This window comes from Manihot esculenta, chromosome 17, assembly GCF_001659605.2.
Source record: "Manihot esculenta cultivar AM560-2 chromosome 17, M.esculenta_v8, whole genome shotgun sequence".
NCBI lineage: Eukaryota > Viridiplantae > Streptophyta > Magnoliopsida > Malpighiales > Euphorbiaceae > Manihot > Manihot esculenta.
This window is the reverse complement of record NC_035177.2, coordinates 26906206-26933555: the sequence shown is the minus strand read 5'-3', so window position 1 is coordinate 26933555 and position 27350 is coordinate 26906206. Positions and strand designations below refer to the sequence as shown.

Sequence of the window (27350 nt, the reverse complement as noted above, 5' to 3'; positions counted from 1 at the left end):
AATTTTATGTGTTCAACAAACATTGATTGTGATAATGAATCATCAGTTGTTTTTTTTTTTAACTTAAATTGCATTTCATTATTTTTATTTATAATTAACATTAATTAGTTACTTCTTTTGACGAATTTAATTATATATCAAAAGTTATAGCTCAGATATTTGGTAAAATAGTAAAAGTACACATATCCTAGAGCAAAATGGGTGATTAAGTATGTAATCAATTTTAAATAAATAAATATTGATGGTAAATATTTTTAGTGATAGTTTTTTGATGTTCTTATAATTTTTACATCATTAGAATTCTAAAATAATTATTTAGTGTAATGCCGAGATGTGAGGGTAGTGATAGTCCACGTCGTGTGTAGGACTGTCTTCACGGGTGCATGTGTAGGACCCACCAACTCTAACGAACCTACAGCCTATCAAATCCCGTAGGCCGTCGTCTTTTTTAATTAATTTTAAAGACTTTTATCGTATCAAAATATAAAATAAAGAAAATTAAATAAAAATAAATAGAAGTGATTTTTTTTAAATTACCGAATTTTGAATTGAAGTTAAATAATAAAAAGCAACGTTAATCGACATTATATCCTAATTATAGCTGATTATTCTCTAATAAGAAAGTTTTTTTTTATGAAAAATTTAACATATTTATAGAATAAATTAGATAAAGTTCTACCGATAATTTTTAATTAATTTCAACAAGACAATCGAATTAAAAATCGTCAAATTTCAACAAATCCTACCACACATATTTTGGATGCGATCCGATCCAAAGATAAACACTAAAATGAAGCAAAACAAGTTGAATCAAAATTTTGTAAATCGCCAAACTTTCCACGCGATAATCCACCAATAGGAAATGTGCAATTCACCTGGGCCATATCCTTCTTGGAGAAGTTTCTTTTTTTTTTTTATTTTTTTTTCCTGCAATCTCTACAGGTTCTGCTATTGGCTAACCTTGCCCCTCTATCACCCCAGGAAAAAGGATGTTGATACCCTGAGAGACTCCCTTGATCTCTATGGGACCCTAACTTCTATGTAAAATAAAGACTTTTTTTGTAGATAAATTACTCTCTCATAACTTAATTATTATAATATTAGAGTAGGAGCACATCATCCCTTTAAATTTCTCTTTTTAATTATATAACTCCTTAATTCCTATAACATGAAAGCAAGTAAACATCCTTCTAATTTAGGAATTAAGCAGTTTTACTATTTAAAAGTTGAAGGGATAAATAGAATGGTAAAATAACTATTAATGAGGTGAGAGAATAAATTACAGTTTTGGCCTCAAAATAAATGAGAACATTTTGGAAGTTTCCCTTCGCTGATTGCCTATATCTATTAATTAATAATATCATCTCCAATGAGCAGGAACAATGTTGGCACATTCCTTTTTAATTCTTGAAACTTAAAGATTATAATTTAATCTAAAACAGGGATATCAAGGCACGTACCGAAAGTTAGAGCGCGAACCATCCAGATAAAGATACCGGAAACTTCAATTAACATAGAGTTGATCAACCCATAATGCACTTTTGGAATTTGAATAAAACAAGTAAGACGTGAATTATCAGCAAATCATCAACATGTGGGCCTATCAGAGAAGGTGGGTGAAGTTGTATACCTATAAAAGCCAGATAAAAGGCAGGAAGAGAGGGCTTACTGGATGGAATCCATTTCACACTTATGGTCCTGATTGAGCTGCATGAAAAAACAACCTTTAGGAACTGCTAGGAAGGAAGAGGGAAAAAATTTAGTCTCAGAAGAGAAACCCCTCTAAGTAAAATTATTATTGGTCGTCAACGTGGCATCCATGACCAGAATCCCTCTGCTTAAATCTACTGAGGGTATTTAGTTTCTCTCTGGATTTTTGAAATGAAAACACCACTATATTTTCACTCAAATCTGTCCTCGCAAAACCTTTTTATTTGACTTACGCCTCCACATAGTTGATCATGGACCTTCCACCACCAGCAGCACAATCACACTAAGCAGAAACACCATTACCATCTTCTTTGCTCTCTCTCTCTCTCCCCCTGCAACTACATTACAGAAAGTCTCTTGTCTGCCACTTATACTGCCATTTCATATCGCCTTCTTTCTTTGATTGCCTGTGGTTTTTATCTTCTTTCTTGTCCAAACAGGATGGAAAGTTCTCTTTTCATGCTTTCATTTATGTCCTTTAATGACGCGCTAGTTGCATAAGCTACCTGCAGAATCATTTCATAGACGTAAAGGGTATTCAGGAAAAAGTTGATAGAAAGTAAACCCGTGTCACCAGTCACAGGCCTTCCAGTCCATATAAATAAAGCCATTCCTAAGGGATTCATCTCCATTAAAAACTTAACAGTAGCCATAGGAATTCAAAGAGCCCAAGATGTCACTTTCCTATGCCAAAAATTTCTTCCATCGATTCTGTAGCGATGACATTCAAATGGAAGGCATCCCCCATGGTAGCTTCTTTTCTAGTGACCTCCTACCATCCCTTGGAGCTAGAATAAACCAGGCAACCACACTTCGAAGACACATAATTTCCCCCTACAATTCCCGCTACAGGTATCACATGAGTGCCATGTCTCATTATTTCTTTCTCTATTTATAGCTGCACCTGCTCATGTCCTGCTCCTCATTACAGGGCTTGGGAGATGTGGCTTGTTGTGCTAGTCATTTACTCAGCTTGGATCTCTCCGTTTGAGTTTGCATTTCTAACTTACAAGAAAGATGATGCTCTTTCAATCATTGACAACATTATCAATGGCTTCTTTGCCATTGATATTGTTCTCACCTTTTTCGTTGCATATCTCGACAGCCATACTTATCTCCTTGTTGATAATCCAAAGAAAATCGCAATCAGGTGAATATGTTGCTTCTGCATTAAATCCCATGTTTCATTTAGGTCAAACTTAACAGTTGCTTCTTCTATTGCCTCTCTTTCCCCATCTTTTATATTAAAGCAATCACTTCAATCCAATTTGCAGGTACATATCTACTTGGTTTCTGTTTGATGTTTGCTCTACTGCACCATTTCAGTCCCTCAGTCTCCTGCTCACAAATCAAAGCAGCAGCCAAATTGGCTTTAGATTACTCAACATGCTAAGACTCTGGCGTCTCCGACGGGTCAGCTCCCTTTTTGCAAGGTTGAGCATCAAATACAAACCTATGCACTTTAATTTCCTCAAAATTTCAAATTCTTGTGATAGAAGAATCACAATACTTATTAGCTGGTTTGCTTCTTTCAGACTTGAGAAGGACATCCGGTTCAACTATTTTTGGACTCGGTGCACAAAGCTCATCTCTGTAAGTCAAGAAAAACTTTGTTGCCTTCAGTAATATATTATACAAGTTTCCAACACCGTTTCCCTCTCTGCTTGAATTCAGGTGACCCTGTTTGCAGTACACTGTGCTGGATGCTTTAACTACTTGATTGCAGATAGGTACCCTGATCCAAAGAGAACATGGATAGGTGCAGTAAACCCATATTTCAAAGAAGACAGTCTCTGGGACAGATATATAGCTGCAATTTACTGGTCTATTACTACACTAACTACAACTGGATATGGGGACTTGCATGCTGAGAACCCCAGGGAAATGCTTTTTGACATCTTCTACATGTTGTTCAACTTGGGATTGACAGCTTACCTCATAGGAAATATGACAAACCTTGTTGTTCACTGGACCAGCCGCACAAGGAATTTTGTAAGTTCACCTTCACTCGTAGCTTTCTGTTCAACCTAGGTTTCACCTGTAATGAAAATTTAACAATTTCAGCAACCCTCTCCCCCCACCCCCCCCCCCCCCAAAAAAAAAAAAAGAGAGAGAGAAAAAAAGGAAAGTGCTAAATGACTAAAATAAATTGAGTCCCTATCAATTGTACCCTAAAAAACCTTCTACCTATTGACAAAAATATGAAAAGTTATCCAAGCTGCAGCTGCCCAATTGAATATGCACAACTGCAGAAACGGAACCAGCAAAAAGTTAATTTATATTATAATAATTTAGGACCATTTGCCTATATTATCATATTATTGATTTTACGTGCACCACTTGGTAATTTATAGCCAACACAATTTTCACGTTAGTTTATTTGTTGAGCTACCATTTCCATCAAGAGAAGTGGTGTTTTCTTCAGTCTGACAACTAATGTGAAGAAACTTGCTTTTGAAATTCTAGAGGGACACAATTAGAGCAGCTACAGAATTTGCCACCCGAAATCAACTGCCACCTCACATACAAGATCAACTGCTGTCGCACTTGTGTCTGAAGTTCAAAACAGAAGGACTGAAGCAGCAAGAAACCCTGAATGGTCTGCCAAAAGCAATTCGTTCAAGCATAGCACACCATCTTTTCTACCCCATTGTCGAAAAAGTTTATCTCTTTCAAGGGGTTTCTTATGACTTCCTCTTCCAATTGGTAGTACTTTGCATATTGCTTATCATTCTTATATGGGCATAATGTTTTTCCTTCTCCTCCTCATCCCACCTTATCTCTCAGTAACCTACAAGTGTAAGCAGCTCTATAGCCTGAAAAAGACCATCTGTATGGGTTTGAGAACATAAAGTAGAATTATTACCAGATATAGGTAGATACTGATCTAATTTACTCTTTTCAAAAGGTTTCAGAAATGGAGGCTGAATATTTTCCACCCAAGGAGGACATAATTCTGCAAAGTGAAGCTTCAACAGAGCTTTATATACTTGTCTCAGGAACAGTGGTAAGCTGATTTCAACCTCAACAATTCTCTCAATTCCAAGAATACCGTCGTCTATCTAGATTAATTTGCATGGCGAACCATTCCTTGTTGCAGGATTTGATGTCTTGTGCTGATGGGATTTACCAGGTGACAATTTTTATTAGTCATATATTCTTTTTCAACAGGACTAACAACATAGTAAATCTTTTCATATTTGCTAAAGGCAAAGCAAGTACTCATACCACCTACATGCACTGAGCAGGTCATAGGGAAAGCAACTGCAGGGGATATTTTTGGAGAGATAGGAGTTTTATATTGCAGGCCACAACCTTTCACAGCTAGGACAAGTGAGATTTCTCAAATACTACGACTATCCAGAACTTCACTGATTAACACCATACAGGCAAATATGGAAGATGGTCACATAATAATGAATAATCTTTTCAAGGTTAATATTGGCATTCAAGCAGTGAAATACTACTATCCTCTTTTCATTGCTTTCCAATCACAACAATAAAGTTCTATCCTACACATTACAGAAACTGCAAGGGTCAGAAAGCACAGGCTTTGATTACCAGAACAAAGCTCCAGGAAAAATTCTTAATGCATGGTGTGATGAAGGATCAAATGAAGGATGGGGTTCTGAGGCAATATGTCAAAATTACTCACAAGAAGAGCCAATGATGCAAGAAGCAGGAAATTCATCTGCTGAGGAACTTGAGGCTAGAGGAAAAAGCAGAGGAATAGGTCATAATTTTCTTACACAAGGACCCGATATACATTCAACAATTGAGGACGACCAAATGGCTCTTCAGTTTCACACTGCTGTTCACAAAGGGCATATTGAAATGGTTAAGATTCTGCTGGAAGGAGGAGCAAATGCAGAGAAATCAGATGCCATAGGACGAACCCCGAAAGCTCTAGCAGAACAGCAGGAAACCAAGAGCATTTATGACCTTTTAAATAATAAAAATACTAGGAAAATAGATGAATATATAATAGATTTTATTGAGCCAAAATCAGATGAAACCAAGAAGCCAAGCAAACAAAAAGGAGTTGGTGGGCCCAATTATTTCAATGTCCATTCCAAAATGGTACCCACAAACTCCAGTCCACGCCCCCATAGCTGTCCCAATGATGGGGAAACAAAGAATACAAAGAAGAGAGTCACTATCCATATGCAGTTTCATAACAGAAGTAAATTGCAGAGACCTTTTGGAAAGCTAATAATGCTACCTGATTCCATAGAAGAGCTGCTCAGAATTGGTGGTAAGCTTTGTATGACCTCAAATGAGCATTTGAACGTTAACCTAAATATTAGGAACAAAAATTATATATTAATCTCAAGTGTGAACAGATCTAAGAATAAATGCAAACAAAAAAATGAACAAAGACATCAAACCTTGCACAAGAACTAATATTGCTCAATCATGTTTTCTTATGCTTTATCCAATTTGTCACCATAGCAACTTGTTATACTGCAGGTGAAAAGTTTGGCGGCTACAAATTTTCAAGAGTCATGAATGCCGAGAATGCAGAAATAGATGATACATGTGTTATTCGAGATGGTGATCATCTGTTTCTCCGTCAAAATGACTCTGAAAATTCGGATTGTGATGTGACCTAGAAGTTATTTTAAGGTTTTGGTTAGCTTGATACTTTGAGCGATGTATAAAGAAATATTAACAAAAAATATAATACATCAGTTGGTCCAAATAGGCCTCCAAAACTGCAGCAAGTGCTGGAAATTGGACAAGTCAATTACAAATGGTTGCATTTTCACTCAATAATTTTGGAGCAAAGAGCAACCATTGACATATAATTATGAAGAATGTTAACTAAACAATTACATGTTACAACCATGCCATAATCCATAATTTGACGGCCATATGAATATAGGTTCCAAAAAAATTGTTCTTCTGTAGGCAACTGAGTGCAGATCAATTGACTGAAGCATTGCACTGCTAACATTTCTTGACATCACAGTCATGGATCGCTGTGTTTTCCAGGACCAACCATTCCAATGATGCACCAACAAAATTTCCAAAAGTATTCGAGTCGATTTCCCACCAACATACAAGTCGCAAGTGTGTTTCTTCACATGTATGCTTTATATGCAGTAAGACATTCAGGCCCTCTCAGGTACCTTTAATAGGAAGAGGATGGGCTTCTGTGTTGAAGACAAACTTATCCAATGGAATAACAGAGGTATCCCCAAATAGCAAGTACAGATACTTCAATGTCTCTCCTAAAAAGAACGTCTCCATCTTGTCTCTTCTTCGAGAAGGAAGCAAAGTAACGTCGTCTAAAGAACTGTACCCACCAGATTCAACCTTTGTGAACTTCTCAAATGCTTCAAATATCTGCCAACCCCATTCACGGTATCTGCAATATTAGTTATTTTGATCAGATAACTAGAATAACAATGTAAGCAAGAAATAATGGAAAAGAAACAGACCACATGTGCAATGCACATAATGAAATTAAAAAATACAAGATGAACAAATGACTGAATTCAAGAACATACTTTGGGTCCTCTGTAACCCGATATAATACAAACAAGGATTCCACAGTTTCAGGGCGCAAAAGATTATGACGATCAGCATGTTTGATTATTATGTCATCAACAAACTTTGAACCCTTATTCCCCCCATCAAGCCCACCTTCATAATACTCCTGCATAATTCAGAGGCAGACATCAGATTGTTTTACGACATAAACATAAGGCGTTTAAAAGAATGAAAGTAATAGCTTATAGTGAAAGAAAAACAAGTGGTACAGCACCTATTCTGGTGCATATTAGTCTGAGATCACCAAATTTTGGGAAACAAATATTACAAATATGACCAACCTTTGTATGGAAGTAAGCAATTTCTGGGGCAAGACCAGTAGAAGTGACTGAATACATTTCAAAGCATGTTTTTGCTAAATCCTCAGCGAGCTTTAAATTTTCAAGGTCTTCAAATTTAAGCAGATCATCTTTCATTGCCTTTTCCTTTGTTATGCCCTTAGTGGCACCAAGAGCAAGAGTACCAGGCAAAAAGCACACCTGGAAACAAAGTAGATAGAGTACACCATAAATAATTATTATGGACATGTGCAAGCTAAGCATCACATTAATATCTGAGAGTTCTTAGGCACCTATTTTAGAGTAAGGAGACACATTTCCTCTGACCCCAAATCCTTTTCTATTTCTTTCCCTCCTCACCAATCAAATAATGCAAGATTATATATACTTTGACAAGTACATATATGCATCCAGCCACATATAGCACTAAATCAAGGGGGGAAAGGGTGGGGGGGTTTATTCTCCACAATGGGTCAAGGCCATCATAACTAAACCAATAGATTGTCAAAATCAAAAGTATGGGCTCAAGCACATCTTATGAGTCAAGCTTATGTAAGACAAGGTAAAGCACATGCAAATAGTATGCAAAAGCAGAAAGCATGCAGCCTGCATCTATTTCATTATGTTACATTTGTCTTCCTGCTAGAAGAGAATAAAATAAAAAGAGGAATTTACAGACAGATGCTTTCAAAAGATGGAAGAGTAACTGCATGTTCAGAAGGAACTCCAAATGGTTCAATTTGATTTAAAAAGAAAAGGTTTAAAATTGGGTTCTGTTTCTAAATGTGAAAATTTTGATCAACCTGTAAGCTGAATGTAATATAATATAGATTCACATGATTATTTATCTAATTAACTTTTTGTTTGGTTTAAGTTAATATTTTGTTATACGAGTTCTTTAATTTTCTTACAAAACCATATTAAAAGGACAAACTAAACTGCAGTGTTTTAGTTTTGTTCGAGTTGGTTTTCATAAATAGTCTGGTCTGATTTGATACCAAAAATTTCAGCTTGGTTTGAAAACTACTATTAGACCCCACCAAATCAGATTGTTCAGGCCCACACTTGCTACAGCAGAAAATGATTGTTTTTATCTAGTGAATGTTCTAAATTTTGCATGGCCCAATGAGACAAATTTTACATCAGATGTAACCTCATGCTATGTTTCTCATGCATCGAAAATTGATATCAATATTCTGATGTAGTTTTGAGTGAAAAAGGAGAAATATTTCATGCACCAGTCCACTGCATGTTGAAACTTTGAAGAACTTCTCAGGAAGCCATAAAGCAGAAACTTCATAATCAGTTAAGATGGCATGACGGAAATTACATAACTAAGAAAAACATAAGTAGGCATCCAACTTAGTTTAACATCCAAATGTCCAATACCATGCCAACAGCTTATTCTTGAACGTATATCACAAGTCATGCAGGCAGTGTAGCCATGCATTTCAGTAGCATTCAGCTGAAAAAAATCAATGCTTCATGCAGCACTGCACGTAGTGTTGGTGTTATATACCCTAAACTTGAGAATCAGTTAAGAGGTTTTAATTCATACAGCAGTAAGCACTACGAAAGGGGGCATACAACACATAAGCAATCAGTTAGGTTAAGGATGGCATAGAAAGAATGTACAACACATACCAGGTGATCCATTTTCGGACGAAAAACACCCTTTGGTCCATAAGGCAATTCCCCCACAAAAACCAATCCATTTGGGATCGACTTCTGAACAAGTAAGCGCCTAACACCCTTCAATGCCTCCTCATACATGTCATGCAGATATGTAAAATCAGAATCTTGACTGCTTCCTTGCTGAAGCCATACTTTAATTAGGTACTCATAGTAGCTGTCACCACGAGAACCCAGTCTAATATTCTCTCCGCTAAATTCACCAGAGTCAGGGCTGCAATTAGTAGGTAGATAACATTAAACAAACAACCACATTTTCTCACTGACCAGAAATACTTGTATGGATAAACAAGTTTTGGCTTAAGGGATAAAAAAGGAGAACAGAATAAAGCAATAAAAAACGCACAAATAAAATATATAGGGAACATGTAAACTTTTTTTCTTATAAGAAGGAAATTTCATTGAGAAAAAAGAAAGGAGGCTATAGAATGAAGGATAATGAATCCTACATATCTTTCAACCATGATGATGAAGAAGAAGAAGAAAAGAGAAAGAGAGACTAAACAAGGTGTACCCCCCAATCAAGCCAAAGCAGCAACCAAAGTCTTTTTCTTTAAAGACATTATTGGCATTCAGTACTTGCTCTCTCAAGATTAGCGATTTTCGCTGATGACTCTACAATTTAGTTCTTAACAACAATACTAACTGTGCCTTTACCTCAAACTAGTTGGGATCATCTGTAAATATCTTTTTTGAAAAATTCAATTTTGCTGAGACCAAGTCCACCATCAACTTCCAAAAATTGTAGATCTTTTGATACTAATTCCCTCCATATCATTTTAGGTTTAGGCAATTAGCCCTTTTTTATTCCTCTTTTCACCACTAACTTACTTCTTATTGGAGCATCTGATACTCTATATTAGACATTGATCAAATTATTTTAATCAACCCTTTCTCATTTCAGCCCTAATTTGTGTTACATGCATTCTCCAACTTATGTGGTCAATCATAATTCAGTCATTTATAATACCAGACATCCATATTTCTTCTACACTTGTGAAAATATCATAATTAAATGCCCAATGCAGCTAGCCTAGCCACAATTTTATAGTTGCTACATTTCACTTTGTCAGGAGTCTTACTGTCACATAACATACCAATTGCACTCCTTCATTTCATCTATCATGTTCTGACCCAATGAGTTACATTTCCCTTTATTTACTCCATTCTTACGGATAATAAAACTTAAATACTTAAATTAGTTGCATCAGGTACCAAAAACTCCATTCAGTCGAACATGCCCTCCATTTCCTTCTATGAGAGCTAAACTCACTATAATTTTAATTCTATGCTTCTTCTACTTATTCTAAAATTTTTACTCTCAAGAGCCATAACTGATAGTTATGGAGGTTCACATCCCAAAAATGATAGTTACAATAGCAAAGGTTATGGATACGTTAATAATTTTTTCCCCACTAGAAAATGATGAAGTTTGGATGAACATATTATTAGATAACAGAAAAATGCAGGCATGTGAATGAGTCAGCACTGCAGCAAGGCATTATCATCAAGCAAAGATATGAACAAAAAAATGCTTCGAACTTGCCCCATTCACTTCTATATCTAAGAAGTAAGCAGTATAGACAAAATGAGGGATAAATGAGAAAGGCAACCATATACAAAAGGAAGCTCCTAACAATAAATAAAATAATTTAGAGTGAAGTATTTCAGGCCTTCATAGTGTGAATCAATGTAGGAAAGATCAATCAATTGAATGCATGAGTAAATATGAAACACTTTAGCTCAAAGATGCATACCTTATGTAGATAGGAACCAGCCCTTCCACCTTTGGTAGATTCTTCATATGTGCCAAAACCTTCATAGCTTCCACGCTGTACTTGGGATCACCAGAAACTGTACTGAGATAATTGAACTCAAGTTGCAAAGTTGAAACTTCTGAAGTACTGCTCAAACCATCAGGAGCACGATGCGCTGAGGGACCGTGAAGAACAACATCACTAAATGGAATAGGAGTTGGACTGGAAGTAAAAGCCACTAGAAGACGATCAGCCAACTTTCTAGCAGTTTCTAGATAAACAATTGGTTTTGGCCCCTTATACATAGAGTTATTATGTTGTCCCCCTCCACTTAAATGATATGCACTTAAAAGTCCACCTAAGACACGGATGGTAGTTTCAAATAAATTAACTTGGCCGTTCTTGCTAATCTTATCAGAAAGGTGTGTTTCAATCCATGAGCCTGCTTCAAAAACTACTTCATTAGCACCCATAATCATGGCAGTATCAAGAGCATCCACAATAGTAGCACCTAGACCTCCTAGCCCATCAACTCCCTGCTGGCTTAGGGGCATAAGTTCATCATATCCCATTGCATACTTTTTGTAGCCAGACCAAGCATGCAGGAAAGATTCCTTCACTTTTTGTTGCCTTTCAATCCATATTGGATCAGCATTTAACCTCAACGATTCATTGCTAGGTTTATTATTAGTACCTTTTTCATCAGGTGATAATCGAGGAGGAAGCCTTGGTGGTTTCCTCCAAAATCTTCCAAATCTGCTACTTCCACCCATAGTAATTTCTTCACTAACATTTGTTCCTTTTGCTAGTCCATCAGAAAAAGAATGGTGACTGCTTGTATGAGTCATCAAAAGCAATGCTAAACCAAATATCATCAATAACATTAGAAACTTCCCAGTACTACAACTTATACATTTACGCTTTAAGTTACTGGTAACGAAGGACTGCGCTATCACCTGGGAGGAAAAGACACGATCAGTGACAAGCATTAATAGTAAGTGAATGAATGAAAATCTACATCAAGGAAAATTATGACTTTCAAATACAATAAATACATAACTGTAAAAGGAATGGGGAAGAAACAGATAAACAAACTTTAATATGTAACATAATGATTGAGGACATCCCAAGCAGTTTGGTAACTTATTTGTGATCTTACAATATCACGCCTATTGCATAGATGCATTGACTATACTTAATGATTAAATTTTGGGCACAAGTGGGGGTTGTCGGGAGTGAGTAACATTGGTCTATACGCTATACCGCTTCACGTTTAAAGAATCCAATGCCGCTTTACAAGATAAGAATTTCATAAGCACACATCTCCACCAAACACATAATTGAAACTGTGGCTAAAAAAGCGATGACCAAATTTAGAACTCTATGGATAGAAATCATTAGATCTGGAAAAATTAATTTCACGATTTAATGACACTGTTATTCACAAGAGATTCACAACCACTGAAGAAAAACAAACAAATAGTTAAATAGTAGCAGGAAATACAATTCTTACAGCCAAACTCTAATTGCAGAGTTGAGACTTCAAAGACCAAAACTACATTGCATTGCTATTATTTATTCATAATTCAAATAATCGATAAAATTACCACATAACTGACTGATATTTAAAGCAAAAAGAGATAGAATCTATCTCAAATTCCCACAAAAACCAAAAACCAACCTCCACGTAAACTCATCAAGCTAGGCTACTTATCATCAATCAAACACAAAACTAACTCCGAAGAGAAAGAGAGTAGAATTGATTTCTCAACAGAAAGAGATCTGGGAGAGAGGTGAGAACTAAGAACCTTGACGAAAGAGCGTTGGCGGAACTTGGCGTTATCATAGTGAACATCTTTCATGGAGTAAGGGAGGGATTTCGACATGTTCAAATCAAATTAGGTTTGTTTGTTTTCCAGTGATCTGCCACGCTCCTTTATCTACAGATGCAGAGAGACAGAGCGGCAAAGCGAGAGTAGTGGAGAATATTGGATCAGAACTGAGAATCGGATCCAATCAAAAGAATCGTTAGAGAAATTACAGAGAGAAAGATAGAGAAAGCGAGGGAAAATTGTATCTGTGGGCGGGGATTGGATTCGTGGGAATGGTGAAAGAACGGCAACTTCTAACTAGTTTGGTTTGGTTTGGTTTGGTTTAATTTTGGCTTGGGTTTGCTATAGCTGGTTTTTTTTCCAGAAGGGAAACGAGACAAAAACCGAGCGAGAGAGAGAATTTAAATGAGACGCGCTATTATTCAAGTCAACGTGACGGAGAGGGAGAGGGAGAGGGAGAGCGAGACCTTTCTGTTTTCTCCATTACTCTGACCCATTCGCGTGTCCGTCCGCACCCTTCCGTTACAGCTTTGGGGAGTTTGGGGTTTGGCGTGTTTATCTGAGAAGTAAACTATCCCTCTCGAGAGTTTCTGCTTTATTTTCTTTACACTCCTTACCGAAAATAATTTGTATTAAAAAAAATGTTAATAAAATAATTTATTTTTTAATGTAAAAAGAATAAAATATAATATATTAATAAATTTATATATATAAATCTTAATAAAATTATAAAGTATAAAAAATTTTTAAATAATTTAATAAAAAATAACTTTTATTGATTAAATTTTATGAGTGCATTAGACATAGAAAATTTATAAAATAAATAGTGGCTGAATTTTAAAATATATATATATATTTTTTAAAATTTATAAATTTGCATTAAGTGTTAACTGTTTTTATAAACAAATTATTTTACGAAACATATGTGAAATTGATATAAATTAATTTTAAATATATATATATATATTATAAAAAAAACAATAAGTTATATTAAATTAATAGCATTATTATTACTTAAAAATAAAATTATATTTTATAGTGTATAAAAATATGTTATTATTTTTATATTTTAAAATTAATTTTTTACATATTATTTTAACTTATTGCCATTTTTGGTCAATGTATTTCGATAATATATTAATTAGAGAAATATATTTATTTCACAAATTACTAAAACTAATCAAACTTTATAAAAAATTATATTTTACTTTATTTTAATAAATAATCATAAAATACCATTCTTTTTTTTTTTAATATGTAGGCATTCTTAAATTTTATTAAAAAAATTTCAAATTTTAAAATATCTAATAATACATTTAAACTATTTAAAAATGTAAATTATAAAGGTGTTCATATATATTCATGAGTCTGAACTTGTTATCTATTGATTAGGACTGTCAAGTTATCTCAATCAGAATTGTGAAGTTGCCATTTTTATTAATTAAGACTGCAATTTTTTTTTAAATAATTCTAAGTGTATTATGAAATATGTTCAAAGTTAAAAGAAATTATGAAGATGCTATGCATGAAATATGGAGGATAGTGCTAATTCTATCATGAAATATATTATTAATTTAGAATAATAATTTAATAATATAACAATAAGAGTTGACGTTATATTAAAATATAATATAAATTTATTGATTTAAAGATATTAAATAAATTTTCGTAATCCATTATAAAAATAACCACAAGACATCTTTGTGGAATGGGATGAGTAGAAGTTTTCTTGAAAGAAAAAACCTTAAAGTCAAACTAAATATTAATTCACTTATAATTTTTTTGAGTTATCTGTCAAATTAAACACTATTTTAAAAATAACTCTCAAGTAATTTAAGAGTTTAGTTAAAAGATGCTTTTGATTAATTGGAAAAATGAATTTAAATGTCGTAATTGTAAAATAAAAACAATAAATAATACTCATTCTATTTTATAATTTTATAATTTTTTATTATTTTAAAATTATTATTTATTTTTCTTTTTTAAAATATAATAATATATAAATTAATTATTATAATTTTATTATGAATTTTTTTAATATTTAATAAAATTAATATATTTAAAGTGAATATAATTAAAAAATTAATAAAAAAATTACATTTTTTGAAAAAGTGGACAAAATTTGTGGGTGGGAGAGATTATAATATCTTTTACTTGATTAAATAGTTGATCAAGGCTTCGTTTAAAATGATACATCATACTGGCAAATGAAGCTCGCCAGGCGCCAACGCAACGGCGCATACAATGTCCTCTAGAACAACTTGTGGTGACGCTGCCGCACTCTCTTCTGCTTCCGTCGCTTTCTCTACTCCCCGTCTCTCCTGCTGAGCCCAAAAACCAATTTTCCTTTAGCTACACTGAAAATCCAGAAAATATGTCATTGAGAACATTTATCAAACACCTTCCTTCCTCCCTTTCCTTCTTCAACTCCCTCTCTTGCTTTCGCTCTTTCTCTTCCCTCGCCACTCAGCAAGATCCATACTCCCTACTAAAAGAAGACCCAATTGAAATATGCACTTCTCTCTGGGTCAAATCCTTCTCTTCACCTGTAGACGCCACTTTTCCCAACCTCACCGGCTTCCTCTCAAAACTCGATCTCTGGGTCCTCGCTTACCAGCGTTCCTGCGCTCACGTGACGGGAACGTTCCCTCCCCGTAGTGCCCTCCACTCCCACACCCTTCATTCTCTCCTTTCTCTCCAAAACGCTGTTGTTCATAACCGCTTCAGATGGAATGATAAGGCAAACCAAATCATTCGCAGCCCAAACGACAAGCCATTAACAAAACTCCTCTCCAAAACGAAGCTCAAAGCAATGCTGGATTCGGACGATCCTTGCTTTCAGGATCGGGTGGTTCAGGAAGTGCTGCTGATGATCCTGGAGCCGTTCTTTGAAGCGCGGTTTTCGAGTAAGTCACACGCGTTTAGGCCTGGGAGGAATGCACACACTGTAATTAGGACTATAAGGAGTAATTTTGCAGGATATTTATGGTTTCTGAGAGGTGATATAAGTGAGCTTTTTGTTGCTGCTGATGCTAATATTGTCATGGGATGTGTTGAGAAGGTTGTTAAAGACAAGAAAGTGTTAAATTTGATAAAAACTGCACTTAAACCCGTAACTAGGAGTCAACAACCACCAAAGAGCGGTGATACCAATGAGTTGAGAAGGAAGAAAAAGAAGAAGGCTACAAAGAAGAAGATTTTGAATGAGAATGAACCAAAACCTGACCCATATTGGTTGAGAACTTTCTTTGATTTTGCTCCAGAGGAGGCAATGAAGGTACCTAGTTATGGTTATTGTGGTATTTTGAGTCCATTGCTTGCTAATGTTTGTCTCAATGAATTGGACCAAATGATGGAAGAGAAGATAGTTAAGTTCTTTAGGCCAAATAAGCTTGACTCAATATGGAAAGATTCAATTGATGATGGGTGTCATAACCCTTCTTGGCCAGAGTTTGTTCCTTCTAGTGGGAAAGAGAAGACCCGGAGAATGAATTACATTCGATATGGAGGTCATTTTCTAATTGGTATTCGAGGTCCTAGAGAAGATGCTGTGCAAACTCGAAAGGAGATCATTGAGTTTTGCGAAAGTAAGTTGGGGATCAGGTTGGATAATTCTAAAATTGAGATTGAACACATAACAAGGGGAATTCAGTTTTTGGATCATATAATTTGCCGCAGGGTGATACACCCCACACTTCATTACACAGCAAGTGGAGGCAAAATTGTAAGTCAAAAGTGTGCGGGGACTTTGCTTTCAGTTACTGCTAGCTTGCAACAGTGTATACGTCAATTTAGGCGCCTTGAGTTTGTTAAGGGCGATAAGGATCCAGAGCCATTGCCTTGTACTCCTATGCTTTATTCGAGTCAAGCTCATACTAATGCTCAAATGAACAAGTTTCTTGAGACCATGGCTGATTGGTATAGATATGCTGATAATAGGAAGAAAGTTGTTGGATTTTGTGCATACGTGATACGTAGCTCATTGGCAAAGCTTTATGCTGCCAGGTATAGACTCAAATCACGTGCTAAGGTATACAAGATTGCTTCACGTGATCTCAGTCGACCACTGAGGGAGAGTAGTAACAATTCTGCACCTGAATATTCTGATCTTTTGAGGATGGGACTTGTGGATGCTATTGAAGGAGTTCAGTTCTCCCATATGTCTTTGATTCCATCTTGTGATTATACACCATTTCCAAGGAATTGGATCCCAGATCATGAAAGGGTCTTGCATGAATACATTAGACTACAAGACCCAAAATTCTTTTGTGAGTTACATAGATCAATAAAACGTCAAGGTTTGATTGTTCCTCAGGATGAGATATCTGAGATTTTCTGGGATTGTAAGACTCTTGGAATTCGAAGATACCAATCTAGAGGCAAAAATGAACCAAATACTGCTTCTGAAAAGGTGGATTTGACTTCATAAATGCTGTTGTGTACTTAATAAATTAAAAGAATTTACGGATCAGTCCACAGACGGCTAACATAATTCTCGAGCATTATCCATCTTCATGAAACCACAATGGAACCAGCAGAAATTGCTTTGACAGTAGATGGTTGGCGATGTGCCTGGATTAGCTTCATTGGGTCCTCTTTTTTCTCCAGTGACTACTATGGAGAAGACCAAAGCAGGAAATATGAGCACAGTGAGAAATAAGATCTTTAGATGGGAGAAAGGCAAGACAAGGAAGGATAAAATTTGAGATAAGATTTACCATCAGGAATGACATAAATTGGTTCAGAAATAGTAAGTTGTGGAAATTGATTTAATCTGGCCTTGTAAGAATGAGTGCAGGTCTCCTACCAGCAGTTCCAATTTTTGAGCCAGTTCTCAGGAGCTGGGGAAGGCCAAGAGAGAAAATAAAGAGCAACATACTAGGGGCATTAAAACGGGAAATTGAATAAAGCGGAGTGGCTAGTCATTACAAGGTTGCAGTCCTTCAAATATATAGCCAAGATTTTGATGATCGAGTGATCTTAGTAATCGTGGAACCTGTCCCGCCAGAATTAAGAGATCTTTCCATCAGAAGTTCCACAATTTCACATAATCTATCATCCATGGTGAGTCCAATTTATAATGGAGCATCTCAAGCAAGTTTTAGGTGGCTGCTAGTAAATTGATTAAGCTTTCATTTTTCCATAAGATTCTCCAAATTGATTTTTAATCGTATAGGTTGTTCAACACTTAAACATTATTGACTATATCTTCTCATTTAATTATCTATGACTGTACATTCTTAACATATTAAAGCTTGGTAATGAAGTGACCTGACCTTATGGATGCATCTTTTTGTGTATTTTAGTGACTGGACTGTAAATATCACCAAATAATATGTTGGTTTAGGTTTTAGGGTGCCAAGAACTAGATGAAAGGCAAGCAAAGGAAGATAAATAACTTTATTTTTTTGTGAGTAGGAAGGATAGTAAATAACTTGCTTATTGTAGTTGCGACAGAAATCTTAGTAATTACTTAATTTCTCAGTGTAAACTATGTTTTGAATTTGAATACCAAAACTTTTGTTTTGTTTTTCATAGCAATGTTCTTGTTGAAAACTTAGTAGAGCTCGTTAATGAAGTGGCATGACCCTATGGATGTATCTTTTGGAGTATTTTAGTGATTGGACCATAAATATCACCAGATGATATGTTGGTTTAGGTTTTAGGGTGCCATGAACCAGGTGAAAGGAGAGCAAAGGACGGTAAATGACTTTTTTTTTGGAGTAGGAAGGATGGTAAATAACTTGCTTTGTAATATCTCACATCGGCTGTGTGAAGAAAATATAAAGGGTTTATCTAGTTAGCTCAAAAACTAGCAGATAACTTGGGTGTCTGGGTCAAGCGGAAAGTGGGTATAGAAGTTATTTAGATCACTTTGGGTAGGGTTGTTACATGCGTATCATAGTTGAGATAGAAATATTAGTAATTATTTAATTTTCCAATGTAAACTATGATTTGAATTTGAAAACCAAAACTTTTGTTTTGTTTTGATTTGATTTTCATAGCAATGTTCTTGTTAAAAAAATAAATAAAAAGAGAGGGAGGGTGGTTGGGGTAGGGGCCTTGGGGCAGGTCTTACATCTTTATGAATTATGTTGTTTTCTTTCTCATAGCAATGCTCTTGTAGAAAAAAAAAAATTAAAGAGAGAGGGGGGGGGTGGTTGGGGCCTTGGGGCAGGTTAAACGTCTTAATGAATTATGATGATGTCAGGCTGAATATATAGGCCTTAAAATCAATGTAATTTTTAATTATATGCGGACGCCTACGTGGGCTATACTAATACAAATTAAAAAAAAAATGTGAAAAGAAATACATTAGTACATTTTGTTTCTTTGAAATCTTTTTTTTTTTTTCTGGTGCAAGCGTGCATGGAAAAGGTTGAATATTTTGTATCTGTAAATAGGAATACAAAGGTAAAGGAATTGTTTGAATTTGATTTCTTCTTTTCAAAATTCACGCATGTGAGAGTTTTTTGTTCCTTGTGACAGATTCAACCCCCCACCCCCTTCCCTTCTCTCTCTCTCACACGCACACACATACACACAGAGACACAGAGGGAGACACATGCACACGCTCCACCGCAGTAAATCATGGTTCCTCTGACAAAAAAAAAGTGGGGGGGGGGGGGGGGGGGCTTATCATCTTCATGCTTTCTGATTTTTTAGTTTATAACCAGGCCTACTGTTATGTGATAGCTGGGAATACTATGTCTCTGTTTTCTGATGTGTATGGCAATGGACTGAGTTATGGGAATGACAACCCTGTTTGGGAGCTTTACTTTATGTTCTGAATCTAAGGATATTTCACTTTGAAGATAATATCATTTTTTTTGTGAACTTGGGTAGACAGCATGACTTGTTATATTATAGCTTTATTTGCGGTGGCATCACGCAACAAGCAGTTGTAATTATTCTCAACATGGAAGCCGATGCCATTTCTTAGATGTTGCCTTTAACTTCTCAACGCTTTATTATTTTGTGCTTCATTTGATGCATCTGATATGCAGTTGTTCTTGTTATGTGTGGAACTGATCTTATTTCTTATTCAGTTAAAAAACTGTAACTGAATATTACTTTTTTTTTCCATTGTAATAAACGGGATTTTGACAGAGAACTTGGAGTTTCATGGCAACTCGTATTAAAGTTTCAAATTGTCATACTATCGGCATACATTGCTAGTTAAGCTTAATGACAATTGGTAGAACTTCCACAAAAGAAAAAGGGAGCTTCTTAAATCCTGAAAGATTTCCCATCGGGTTTATTTCTTATACTAGTTTGACCACAAGTAAATTAATTTCGGTTCTTCTGGCCATCATCCTTGTCATCCTTGTTTCTGATCTTCTGGCAATCATCCTCGTCATTTTCACTTCTGTTCTTCTGGTCTTCATCCTTGTCATCCTCATTTATGTTCTTGTCATCCCCATTTCTTTTCTTCTTGTCATCCTGATTTCTCTTCTTCTGGTCATCATCCTTGTCATCCTGGAGCTCAAAAGCTGAAATTGGGTATGTAGTGCCCAGGCCACCGATGATTGCAACCTCAATCTTGCCGGAGGAAGGATCTTTGATGTGCATATTACCAAGGCGAAACCAAGCACAAAACTCCTTACCCTTGACGCCGGTTATACTCCTGAGCCGACCCTTTTCAATAAAAGCTGTGACTTCCGTATCATAGTAGGCAGTCTTGTTAATGAGGGGAAACTTGTGCACTTTCTTGTTCTCCTGCTTGAGCCAAATGAATCCAGTGGATTGATTATAGCCGAACTCAACCATATCGACAGGTAAGACACCGCGTGGGAGAGAAAAATTGTCCAGCAGTTCGTAAAATTTCTGCCTGCATAGTTCTTCTCCATGGTAAATCACTGCATTCTCTCTCTGGGATTTGATTTGCTGAGATGACATTGTAGGATCTTTCTTTATGAGGATATTGAAACTTTTTGAGCTGATGAAAGTATAGGATGGACTGGGCTTTATATATAAATTCAGTAGTTATAAAGCATTAAAAGCTTACCTGTGAGTTCATGTGTGTACAGTAGTTTTCTAATGAGTTGAATATTGCACTTGTTAATGAAATGCATGGTAATATAAAAAAATATGTGAATGAAATGCATGGTAATATAAAAAACTCTATAATATCTTCATTATATATTTTTTCTATTATTAATTTAAAATTAATAATAAATTACACAATGTTTTGAATTGTTAATCACATTATCTTTTTACGTGATTGTCTAGTATTTTCAGTTTTATCGATCGAAAAGTATTTATCATATTAACTATTATTTTTTGTCATCTTGATTAATTATTATTTATTATATTTTTCACCAAACAAGATGAAAAATGTTAAATAACTACTTAAAACAGTGATTGTCGCTAATATTTTTTATGTTACCGTTGATTCAAAAAATTACATGTGGATGTTAGATGTTAGCGGGGTATTCACTACTCATAAATATGTTTGTTAGCAGTTGGAATCCGTCAAACCTACCAACCTACTGCAATTATTGCTATAATCAGTCTTCAGAACAGTACAGTCGGTACATACCTTTCACCTTGGTTCAGCAAGTAAGATTAAAGATGTTATTTATGGTTCCCAGCTCCCATGAACTTAGGGGTAACATATGCTGGTTTTAGGGAAGATTGGTTTGTGAATTTGGAAACTGCAAAATACATGTTAGCTTCCTAAACCACGCAGCTAAGCTCTCAGCCATTGTCTACACTGAACAACAGTTAGACTTGAGAAGGATGCTTACCAGTTACCAATTACCAAATATATTTGTTAAAGATTGACTTCTAGACCTGGGCTATAGTTCGGTTCCAATTATCAATCGGACCAGTTAAATTGGAGATTAAACAGGTTAATCAGTTTTGATTCTTGAATCGAATTAGAATTTTAATAAATTATAATTTAATTTAATTAAATTTTTTTCTTCTAAAATTTTTATTTGAAATAAAATAAAATAAAATTTTTTAATTTGAAAATTTTTTAAGATGATGATGAAATTATAAATGATTTTTTAAGAATTTATTTTATTTTTTTTTTCAAAAACATGAGAGGTTAAATTTTTAGTAAAAGATTTTCAAATATGATAATTTATTAAAACATATTACATGTACACATTTAATCTATTATCAATTAAAAATTAAAATTTTAGTGGTAGTGTCTCCTCCATCTGTTGATTTGCATGCATGAGATGTTTACATCTTTGTTTGTACATTTATTTGCAAACTTATGTTGTTCACAAACTTTTATGTGGATATGGACCTGAAAGATTATTAAAAAAAAATATTGGCTAAGTTAATAATATCTCTTACTATTATTTTGATATTAGAGTATAAAATTGACCCAAGATAATGCCTTGGTGTGATGATGCGACTTCCTTAGATATTTAATTCCTTCTATGGGACGTTCTATTAAAGATAGGAAAGAAAGGATCACGAGAGAAACCCTATTTGTTGCTGACCACTATTCACTGCCACTCGCTCTTTGCGTTGCCTATCGATCACCCTTACCACTACTCACTGCCACTCGCTCCTTATGTTGCCTATCGATCACCCTTACTCGCCACTCGCATCTCTCCCTGTTTTCCATCGCATGTGGCTTGTGTCACTCGTCATCTCAGCGCCCCTCATTACAACAACTTGCGTTGTTTACCATTGCTTGCTGTTGTTCGCCGTTTCATGTTGTTAGCGGTCAATCGCTGCTCATTATTTGCTATAAAACTATAATGTTAAATAAATATGATTTAAGATTTGAAAAGGATGGAGATGATTTGGAGATTTAAAGAAAGTAATTTTTATTATCAATAAAGATATTTTTAGAATTATATTTTAATATATTTTTTAATCAAATTTAAATCATTTATTTACTATAATTATTGAATAGCAGAAATTTTAATTTTAACAAAATTAAATTTTAAAAATTTAAAATGTTTTATTCTAAAAGTAAAAAAGTGTATCTATTAATTATAATAACGAAAAAAATAAATTTCCCTGAAATTAAATACCATCTAATTAAGTCGGCTGACATAGAGGGTAGAGTAGAGGGGTCCTGACATGACCACTCAAAACTTGCAATAAAAAGGACGGAAGCTCAAGACTGATACCAACTAATCAGCGGTCCCAGACGGAAGCGGTTAGGCAAAGGAAGTGTTAATAATTACCAAATAAAATTGAGAACGAGAACGGTCAGCTGCAACCACTTTTTTTTATATCTATCGGTTTCAATTTTATAAGTGGAAAAATATAATAATTAACTAAAAAAATCATATGTTTAAATCATAATATAAGAAAAAAATTACTATTTCATCATAGTAAAATTTTTTAATTTTAAAATATATATTAAAATATTTATAAATTTTAAAAATTTTATTAATTTATTATTTTAATTATTAAATATTATTTCAAAATTTAAATCCACAATACATAAAAGCTGATTAATAAATATTTTTATAAAATTAAAAAAATTAATTAATGAATTTTTTATTTTATATAAATTAAATAATAAAATTAAGAAAATAAATTTAATTAAATTTTTATATTTTTTTCAAGAGTCAAATAAGTTTAATTCAAAATTTTATGTTAATTAAATTTTTATATTTTTATTAAGAACTAAATAGTAATATTATTTTTTAATATTTAAAAAAATTAAAATTTTAATATTTTAATTATCATAAAAAATTTTAAAAATATATAAATATAATAAATAATTTTTAAAATTATAAAAATAAGTTTTATCGTATAAAAAATACTTTTTATTATTAAAAAAAATATTTTATTAAATAAAAACTTATTTAACTCTTAAATAATAGTATACGAGTTTAATTAATTTAAAATTTAAAATTAAATTTATTTACTTCTAAATAAAATTAAATTTATATTAAAAAATAAATTAATAGATTTTTTTAAAATTATAAAAATGCTTTTATGTATTATCTAAATTTTTTTACATATTATAAAAATTAAATAATATTTTTTTTAATATTAATAAATATAAAAAGTTACAAAAATATACTTTGTGGTAATAAATACAATTACATTAATGTATGCCCAACCAAAATCCGGTCCGTTTCTCGCTCATTGGCCCGAAGTAACCGGCTTTTTAACTTTTCCGTTTTCCCCAAAATACGCCGCCAATCTCCCGGTGCAAATTCATCGCTCCCTTTTTTTTTCTGCCCTAGATTCAGAGGTTTGTTTGTGCGGAGGAGGAAAATTGAAAAGATCGTAGCTTTCGCGTTGCCTTGATTCGCCTTTCCAACACTAAACCGCCCCCCCCCCCCCCCCCCCACCACCACCCCACAAAAAAAAAAAAAAAAAAAACCGAACAGATGAGCGAAGGTGGAAAAGACACGGGTGTCGCCGGCAACCCGCAGAGCCGGTACTATTATGGGACTTTTCAGGGCGTCGCCAACTATCACCCTCCTCCGCAACCACCTCCTCATCCGGTCGTCGGTTTCCCTCAGCCTGTTGCCCCTAATGTCTATGACGTCAATCCTCAGTACTATTCCCATGGATATAATAACTATGCAACAGGTGTTTACATAATTTTACCGAGTCTTTATTCTATGTTTTGGTTTTTGTTGGGGGTCAAAATGAATTAACCTTTAATACAGAGGTCGTTGTTCAATGCTGTGGCTTTGTTTGGTTGTTGGGTGTTTGTGAATTTAAAGCTTATTGAATTCGTTTTTATGATAGGTTATGCGGTTGTTGAAGGAAGGGCCTTGAGAGAACATAGACTTCCCTGCTGTGGTCTGGGCATGGGATGGTTCTTGTAAGTTTGCATTTATTATTTCTTCACTTGGAGATTGTGGTTTTTTAATCTTGGTGCACTTTTTATTGCTAGCCACATGTAATATTTCCATCCCATTGTTGTTGATTATGCAGATAAAATTTGGTTGCTTCTCATTAAGGGTTGGTTTATTTATTTATTTTTCTTAATTGCTAATTTTGTGATCAAAGTTGGTCTAGGGATTATTTATCTGTATCATGTCATTAAACCAAAATAACTAATGACATTTGGATGAAAGCTGTGAAATTGCTAGGTGGTTGCATCAAGCATGTGCCCTGCTATTAGTTAGTTGATAATTGTACCTGTAGTTGTAATACTCAAGCGCAAGAGGATTTCTCTTGCTAATGTTAAACTACTTAGCTGGTCCATTTTCTATGACCTTAATTACTTCCATTGGTTTGTCTGGCCTTTGTTTATACCCCAACCCTGAGGCTGAATCTCTTGCATTTATTAGGCAATGCTGTGCATTTTAATCCATTGGACCCTCTCCGTCTTACTGGTTGAAAAAGTATTTATTATGTTAACTACTATTCTCTCCTTAATTAATCACGCATAAGCTTGCGGGTGTTTGACAGTTGCTTGAACGTCTACATATTGTGGGGATTCACCAAGTATGCAACTTTAAGCTTAGTACGGATACCAATGCCTTTTACTTTTTCTTATAAAATGAAAAAGGACATGTATGAAGTATCCAATTGCTGATTGAATTATAGTACAAAATGAAACAGTAGGAAGTGGAAGAGACTTGGTGATTTGAAAAAATTTGTTATATATAGAACCTTGAGAAATAAAAAACTTCGCTGCGAGTGTAAATTACTACTTTGTTATGCTTTTCTGCTTGGTTCTGAAACCATTACTCAATGGTTTTCTGTTGTACGTTTATTGATATTAACTATTTGTCCTTCATTTGCAGGTTTATTATTGGTTTCTTTTTAGGTGGCATTCCTTGGTATGTTGGCACTTTTGTTCTACTTTGTGTACATGTGGATTATAGAGAAAAGCCGGGATATGTTGCGTGTGCAATAGCTGTAAGTGATCAATGTTCATCAGTTATTTCTTCCCTCAAGAGTGTAATTTGTTTCAGTTACTTGATCTTTTCCTCTTCCTAGGATTCCTGTGATGATTTTATTTGTCAAAAAGACCATTCCTTTTTCATGTCAAGGGTCGGGTTTCAATCAAGTTTAGGCCCATACCACCATTCTTACATACGTGAACATTGCTTGTTTCCATACCTTGGCTATCCTCCATTCCATATAAGATGGCTAATTTTGATTTTAACATTTTGTTGATTGGAGATCTCTTCCTAGGGCATAATTTTTCCGAACGGTTTTGATGTAAGATCACTCCAGATATTTGGAGGAATAAACCCTGACTTATCTTGCATTTTTTAAGTCTCACCATTCTACGTTGCTTGCTTTCTGTTTCTTTGTTATGTGGAAATTGAACTTCATTTCTTATTTTAGTTGCTGAAAATTTTCCTTTTTGATCTGTTCAGGCTATCCTTGCCATGATTGCTGTTACTCTTGGCGTAACTAAGGGATCTCACGCCTGGTGAGGCTTATATGCAATGCAAGACCAAACTGTATATTTCAAATGTAGAATTCTGTAAAATGAATGGTTTGTATTTTAGTGCAACTTTAAATATTATTTTCAATGTTTAAAGACAATTATGGATATTGTTCAAGGTGCCTTTGAAATATTAGCAACGTCTCTTGTAAATGTATACTAATTGGAAGGGGGAATAACAAACAAGTAAATGACAAAGACAAGGTGTTGTCTTGGGAATATTCAATGCTAATTTGTTTGGTATCAACTTATTAATTCCGATATTATGCGTGGAGAAAAGCCTGCTTAGATGGATTCAAGTTACAGATAAAAGGGTTTTATTTAATTTTACTTATATATGTTTTGAGTTTACTATGAACTGGTTCTAGATAAGAATTACACTCGCATGACTTGTCGAGCCTTGATGTTAATGGGCTGTGGTTGGCATTTGACCTCATAGTTCCTAACATTTCCAGTTACCCTTGAGCTTCACTTCTGGGTTGTTTTTATCAATTCACTGGCATCAGGAGTTATTGTAGATTGGCATCCGCTTATCTTTGCAACGAATAGGCCATTCTGGATTTGCTCCAAATTGACCTCAAGCATTAGATTGCTTCGCGTCGAAGGTAGTAGAGTGTTGACACGAGAACCAGTGAGCAGCTGTTCGCCCTCCATGATTTATCAAATCCCAAGTATTCCGAAGGCCTGAATTTGGTGGATTCTGCTATGGACTTTGTCCCATTTGAAGACATCATTGTTGTGGCCTGGGTTCTAGGGTTGTGGAGCTAATGAAGGTTAAGGCCATGGTTGGGCTCTGCTTTACCATGGAACCAAGCCCGTAAAAATTGCATCAAACTTCAGCTATTCATATAAAATCTCGACAGTCAAGTTATTATGTACGAAATATTTTATCAAATTTTAATTATAATACATATGCTTATATTTTAATAAAAGTATTTTTTGTCATTTTTATGTTTAAACTTTCAGTAAATAAATAGATTGAAACAAAAAAATCCATATAAAAATACATGTATTCTCTTCAAGACCCAGTTCACATAAAAATTGCTCAAAATTTACTAATTGAATTAAATTTTCTTCCAAATGTAAAAGAATGGATTCTTTAAAATGGAAATTGAAGATTAAAAATTGGAGATTAGGACGAGTTCAAAAGAATGGATTTTTTAAATTTGTAGTT

General features: G+C 34.4%; 5 protein-coding genes across 7 annotated transcripts; 3 read left to right on the top strand and 2 right to left on the bottom strand.

Annotated features, from left to right (window-relative positions):
• Positions 1-1679: 1679 nt before the first annotated feature.
• LOC110605197 (potassium channel KAT1) lies at positions 1680-6412 on the top strand. Of its 2 annotated transcripts, XM_021743580.2 has the most exons (11): positions 1680-2562; positions 2642-2860; positions 2985-3143; positions 3246-3303; positions 3385-3702; positions 4177-4416; positions 4619-4717; positions 4811-4843; positions 4959-5144; positions 5236-5965; positions 6181-6412. In XM_021743580.2, the coding sequence occupies exons 1-11, from the start codon at positions 2384-2386 to the stop codon at positions 6321-6323; spliced, it is 2364 nt and encodes a 787-aa protein (XP_021599272.1). In that variant the 5' UTR covers positions 1680-2383; the 3' UTR covers positions 6324-6412. The 2 variants fall into 2 exon arrangements, with proteins under 2 accessions (XP_021599272.1, XP_021599270.1); XM_021743578.2 differs by having other exon boundaries at positions 5236-6307.
• LOC110605198 (mannosyl-oligosaccharide 1,2-alpha-mannosidase MNS3) lies at positions 6338-13360 on the bottom strand. 2 transcript variants are annotated; one of them, XM_021743581.2, is made up of 6 exons: positions 12802-13360; positions 10994-11949; positions 9189-9450; positions 7548-7745; positions 7224-7372; positions 6338-7081 (listed from the first exon to the last, which is right to left on the bottom strand). In XM_021743581.2, the coding sequence occupies exons 1-6, from the start codon at positions 12877-12879 to the stop codon at positions 6835-6837; spliced, it is 1890 nt and encodes a 629-aa protein (XP_021599273.1). In that variant the 5' UTR covers positions 12880-13360; the 3' UTR covers positions 6338-6834. The 2 variants fall into 2 exon arrangements, with proteins under 2 accessions (XP_021599273.1, XP_021599274.1); XM_021743582.2 differs by lacking the exon at positions 12802-13360 and adding an exon at positions 12675-12782.
• A 1636-nt stretch (positions 13361-14996) lies between these two features.
• LOC110604607 (nuclear intron maturase 1, mitochondrial) lies at positions 14997-18113 on the top strand. Its single transcript, XM_021742849.2, has one exon. It carries the CDS (start codon positions 15200-15202, stop codon positions 17252-17254), a length of 2055 nt encoding a protein of 684 aa, XP_021598541.1. The 5' UTR covers positions 14997-15199; the 3' UTR covers positions 17255-18113.
• A 2002-nt stretch (positions 18114-20115) lies between these two features.
• LOC110604905 (phosphopantothenoylcysteine decarboxylase subunit VHS3) lies at positions 20116-20724 on the bottom strand. Its single transcript, XM_021743192.1, has one exon. It carries the CDS (start codon positions 20722-20724, stop codon positions 20116-20118), a length of 609 nt encoding a protein of 202 aa, XP_021598884.1.
• Positions 20725-23863: 3139 nt separating this feature from the next.
• On the top strand, positions 23864-26408 carry LOC122722301 (60S ribosomal protein L18a-like protein). Its single transcript, XM_043952783.1, has 4 exons — positions 23864-24354; positions 24517-24592; positions 25524-25638; positions 26106-26408. The coding sequence occupies exons 1-4, from the start codon at positions 24150-24152 to the stop codon at positions 26163-26165; spliced, it is 456 nt and encodes a 151-aa protein (XP_043808718.1). The 5' UTR covers positions 23864-24149; the 3' UTR covers positions 26166-26408.
• Positions 26409-27350: the final 942 nt, after the last annotated feature.

What these genes read in the sequence shown, in the direction of transcription:
- LOC110605198 (XM_021743581.2), bottom strand. Translation starts at nt 12,879, where the DNA reads ATGTCGAAATCCCTCCCTTACTCCATGAAAGATGTTCACTATGATAAC. An exon ending in GTCCGAAAATGGATCACCTG is followed by an intron (nt 7,746 to 9,188) that starts GTATGTGTTGTA and finishes CTTTGTTTCCAG; the next exon opens with GTGTGCTTTTTGCCTGGTAC. An exon ending in TTGCTTACTTCCATACAAAG is followed by an intron (nt 7,373 to 7,547) that starts GTTGGTCATATT and finishes TGAATTATGCAG; the next exon opens with GAGTATTATGAAGGTGGGCT.
- LOC110605197 (XM_021743578.2), top strand. Translation starts at nt 2,384, where the DNA reads ATGTCACTTTCCTATGCCAAAAATTTCTTCCATCGATTCTGTAGCGAT. An exon ending in TACTTGTCTCAGGAACAGTG is followed by an intron (nt 4,718 to 4,810) that starts GTAAGCTGATTT and finishes TCCTTGTTGCAG; the next exon opens with GATTTGATGTCTTGTGCTGA. An exon ending in TAATGAATAATCTTTTCAAG is followed by an intron (nt 5,145 to 5,235) that starts GTTAATATTGGC and finishes TACACATTACAG; the next exon opens with AAACTGCAAGGGTCAGAAAG.
- LOC110604607 (XM_021742849.2), top strand. Translation starts at nt 15,200, where the DNA reads ATGTCATTGAGAACATTTATCAAACACCTTCCTTCCTCCCTTTCCTTC.
- LOC110604905 (XM_021743192.1), bottom strand. Translation starts at nt 20,724, where the DNA reads ATGTCATCTCAGCAAATCAAATCCCAGAGAGAGAATGCAGTGATTTAC.
- LOC122722301 (XM_043952783.1), top strand. Translation starts at nt 24,150, where the DNA reads ATGAGCGAAGGTGGAAAAGACACGGGTGTCGCCGGCAACCCGCAGAGC. An exon ending in ATATAATAACTATGCAACAG is followed by an intron (nt 24,355 to 24,516) that starts GTGTTTACATAA and finishes TTTTTATGATAG; the next exon opens with GTTATGCGGTTGTTGAAGGA. An exon ending in ATGTTGCGTGTGCAATAGCT is followed by an intron (nt 25,639 to 26,105) that starts GTAAGTGATCAA and finishes TGATCTGTTCAG; the next exon opens with GCTATCCTTGCCATGATTGC.